Here is a 4,605-nt window from a genome sequence, read left to right as displayed (position 1 = left end):
CCGAGTGTGGGGGCTGCGTTATGTGAGACCCCACTCCTGGGACCTGGCCACTTAGGGAAGGGGACTCACTGCCCCAAGTCACAGCTTCATTCTTTCCCTGAGAACGTGGCCCTGCTGGTTCATTGGTGGGTGCGTGAATATTTGCAGGGGGCTTACTTTGTGCTGGGCCCTGGGCTGAGTCTGGGAACACAAAGGGCGCACAGACATGGTCCCCCTGCTCCCTCATCAGGACACAAGAAATACACACACGCACGTGGAAGAATTATAGCTTAGGACTGTGAAGAAAGCACACGAGGAATGCTACTGAGAAAACTTGGGGGATGACTGTTGCCCCCAGGATGGTCAGCGAAGAATTCTTCAAGGAGGAGACAGAGGATGAGAAGGTACTAGGTGGAAAGAAGGGGCAGGGGCGAAGATGCTCCCGCTTTTCTCCTTCGCAAGGTCCTGTGACCTTGCAGCTCTTCTCACTAAAGTTGCACAGTCTGTTTCCCCATCTTGAATCTGGACTTGGCCATGGACTGCTGTGGCAATAGCTTTCAGGAGACCTGACCTACACTGAGGCTTGAAAACATGCTTGCAGGAGTTTTCCTTCCCCTGGATTCCTGCCTTCACCCCCAGCAAGCCTGCTGGAGAGATGGAAGAGACATATGGATGAAAGTCAAGTTGTCTCAGCCTTTGTAGCCAAGGCCAGGCTAGACCAGTCAACAGCCCTCAAATCACCTTCATGTAAGGGAACCCAGCCAAGGTCAGCAGGGCCACTACCCAACCCACCATTGACCAAAGATGCATGAGAGGCCCTAACCAAGATCAACCAATCCCTAACCAGACCAGCATAGCAATTTGGCTGTCTCACTGCCTCCTAAGAGAACATGGATTTTTTTTTTTTTTAAACAGAACTCAGTTTTTTATTTCATCATTTCTTGCATTTGAAGTACTCCTCAATGACATCCTTGGCCTGAGATTCTTTGCCATAGTCCTTAACCACCACACAACTGCAACCAACCACTTTACGGGGTTTTCCCTCTCTGTCAGTTTTACAGAGGCCTACCCATTCCCCTAGTTTCTTGTTATCAGCCTTGATAAGGTTGATTTGATGCTCAGCACAAAGGGCCTCCACCAGCTTGACATACATAGGCTCATCACAGTTGGATGTGAGCACACATAGATGGGCTTGGCTCTTGTCTAAAGCTTTGGCAGCTTCATGAATTCCACATGCTAAGCCATTGTGGATGAGGGCGGTCTTCAGCACCTGTTGCAAAGCAGTATTAACGTCCATTACACCTCCAGCAGCAATGCCTTCCTCCGCCATGGAGGTGGGTTACCGGTAGAGCCAAATCTTGAATGCATCCGAGCCTCAGCCTCCATGCGGCTCTGTGGTGGCAGGGAAAGAGGGATGATTCGTTTTTTAAGTCATTAGGTTTGGGGATGGTTTGTTACCTGGCAACAGTTAATTGATACAGGAGGAGAGCATTCCAGGTCACAGGAATCGTATTTACAGAGGCTCAGAGGCAAGGAAAGAGCTTCATGAGTTGAGAGAAACAAAAAAAAAAGCCAGAACACCTCAAATGTGATAAAAGGACCAGGTAGGAGAGAGAAAATGAGATCCAGGACGTGGGTGGGAGCCAGATCGCGCACAGCCTTGATAGGGGCTTGGATATTTTTCTAAGTAGAAAGGGGAGCTAGTGGGAAGTTGTAAGAACATGGTTCAGAGCAGTGCAGGCATGTCATGGATTTACTCTCAAAACTTCCCTCCGGCTGTTCTGGAGGAAATGAATTAGAAGGAGCAACAGAGGAAGTTAAGAGGCCACTTGTAGGGTTCTTCCCTTTGCAAAGTAGGGGCTGGTTACAAAACCTTAGAAAGTAGGCATGCGGGGAAACAAGCTTAGGCCAGGGGACTGAAATGAGTGGGATGCAGCTTAAGAACTGCTTAAGGGGAAATTTATAGCTTCAAATGTTTGTATTAGACACGATAGGTTTCAAATCAATTATCTAAGCTTCTACTTGATGAAGCTCAAAAAAGAAGAGCAAATTTGAAGGGCTTAAATAACCTGATTTCACACCTATGATGACACTGTAGTGATTAGGGCAGAGCGCCACTGGCAAAACTGCTGATACAAAGATCAATGGGAGAGGATGAGTTCCCAAAACAGATCCAAACACACAGGGCCAGTTGATTGTGACAAAAGTGCCAAGATAATTCAAGAAGGGATCAACATAAAAAAATAGAAGAACTTGACGTTTACCTTGGTCCACATACAAAACACTGATGTGAAATAGATCATCAGTTCAGTTCAGTTCAGTCGCTCAGTCGTGTCCAACTCTTTGCGACCCCATGAATCGCAGCACACCAGGCCTCCCTGTCCATCACCAACTCCCAGAGCTTACCCAAACTCCTGTCCATCGAGTCGGTGATGCCATCCAGCCATCTCATCCTCTGTTGTCCCCTTCTCCTCCTGCCCCCAATCCCTCCCAGCATCAGAGTCTTTTCCAATGAGTCAACTCTTCACATCAGGTGGCCAAAGTACTGGAGTTTCAGCTTTATCATCATTCCTTCCAAAGAAATTCCAGGGTTGATCTCCTTCAGAATGGACTGGTTGGATCTCCTTGCAGTCCAAGGGACTCTCAAGAGTCTCCTCCAACATCACAATTCAAAAGCATCAATTCCTCAGCGCTCAGCCTTCTTCACAGTCCAACTCTCACATCCATACATGACCACTGGAAAAACCATAGCCTTGACTAGACAGACCTTTGTTGGCAAAGTAATGTCTCTGCTTTTGAATATGCTATCTAGGTTGGTCATAACTTTTCTTCCAAGGAGTAAGTGTCTTTTAATTTCATGGCTGCAGTCACCATCTGCAGTGATTTTGGAGCCCCCAAAATAAAGTCAGCTACTGTTTCCACTGTTTCCCTATCTATTTGCCATGAAGTGATGGGATCAGATGCCATGATTTTCGTTTTCTGAATGTTGAGCTTTAAGCCAACTGTTTCACTTTCCTCTTTCACTTTCATCAAGAGGCTTTTTAGTTCCTCTTCACTTTCTGCCATAAGGGTGGTGTCAGATCATAGACTGAGGCATAAAAGCTAAAATTATAAAATTTCTAGAAGAAAATATAGAAGAAATTCTTTCAACCTTGGATTAGGCAAGAATTTCCTATAAAGGACACAAAATGCAGCAAATGGAAACAAAAAAGTCTTAATTGAACTTCATCAAATTTTAAACTTCTGCTCTTTAAAGACATTATTAAGTAATAAAAGTTAACCAACAACTGGGGGAAAATATTCATGATACAATGTTCTGACAAAGAACTTGTATCCAGAATATATAAAGAACTCTTTCAAATTAATACTAAAAAGATAAACCATTAAAAATATATATATTTGAACAGACACTTCACAAAAGAAGATACACAAATAACCAGTAAGCACATAAGATGCTTGATGTCATTTGTCATTAAAGAAATGTAAGTGCAAATGACAGTGAGATGCTACTACACCCCCACCAGAGTGGCCAAAACTAAAATTACTGACAATATACCAAGTGCTGACAAAGATAGAGAGCCGCCGGAATTCTCATATATTGCTGGTAAGGATATAAAATGATTCTTTGAAAACAGGTTGACAGCTGCTTATCCAGTTAAGCACGCATTTACCACATTACCCAGAAATTCCACTCTGCAGTATTTATCTTAGAGAAATAAAAACAAATGTCCTCATAAAGGCTTGTTCATGGATATTCATAGTAACTTCATCTGTAATACCCCCAAGTTGGAAATAATCCAAATGTCAATCAACTGATGACTGTGTAAACAAACCGGCACATCCATACAATAGAACACTGATCCAGAGCCCAAAGACATGAACTGCTCATACCCACATGTGGATGAATCTCAGAAATGTTACACTGACCGGCAGAGGCCAGATACAAAATACTGCACACTGTAGCTATACTAAGTTGCTTAGTCGTGTCCGACTCTTTGCAACCCTATGGACTGTAGCCCTCCAGGCTCCCCTGTCCATTGGATTCTCCAGGCAAGAATACAGGAGTGGGTTGCCATGCCCTCCTCCAGGGGATCTTCCCAACCCAGGGATCAAACATCTCTTAGGTCTCCTGCATTGGCAGGTGGGTTCTTTACCATTAGCACCACCTGGGAAGCCCATATAACAACTATATAAACCTGTGAAAACAATCTCTAAACAAAAATTGCTTTTTTCCCCTGTATTTCTTAACTCACATTTAGAATCACTATTTATGTTAGTTGAACAGCATGGTCCCCATATATACACCAATGTCTGGAAAAAGCAAATCTAATCTATAGTGACAGTAAGCAGACCAGTGTGGACTGAGGCCAGAGGTGGCAGACATTGTCAGGAAAGGGTCATGAAGGAACTTTTGGAGGTGACAGTCATGCTCTGTATCTTGATGGTGGTGGTGGTTACAAAGATGTCTAAGGAAAGAAGGAAAGCTTTCGTCTCTCAGTCGTGTCTGACTCTGCGGTCCCATGGACTGTAGCCCGCCAAGTTTCTCTGTCCATGGAATTCTCCATGTAAGAATACGGGACTGGATACTCATTCTCTTCTCCAGGGGATCTTTCCAACCCAGGGATC

General features: G+C 44.4%; 1 protein-coding gene across 1 annotated transcript; it reads right to left on the bottom strand.

Annotated features, from left to right (window-relative positions):
• Positions 1-913: 913 nt before the first annotated feature.
• LOC138080817 (small ribosomal subunit protein eS12-like) lies at positions 914-1,309 on the bottom strand. Its single transcript, XM_068973656.1, has one exon. The coding sequence runs from the start codon at positions 1,307-1,309 to the stop codon at positions 914-916; it is 396 nt and encodes a 131-aa protein (XP_068829757.1).
• Positions 1,310-4,605: the final 3,296 nt, after the last annotated feature.

Source organism: Capricornis sumatraensis, chromosome 6 (genome assembly GCF_032405125.1).
Source record: "Capricornis sumatraensis isolate serow.1 chromosome 6, serow.2, whole genome shotgun sequence".
Classification (NCBI taxonomy): Eukaryota; Metazoa; Chordata; class Mammalia; order Artiodactyla; family Bovidae; genus Capricornis; species Capricornis sumatraensis.
Note: the sequence above shows the minus strand (reverse complement) of the source record. Positions and strands in the feature narration are given on the sequence as shown.

What these genes read in the sequence shown, in the direction of transcription:
- LOC138080817 (XM_068973656.1), bottom strand. Translation starts at nt 1,309, where the DNA reads ATGGCGGAGGAAGGCATTGCTGCTGGAGGTGTAATGGACGTTAATACT.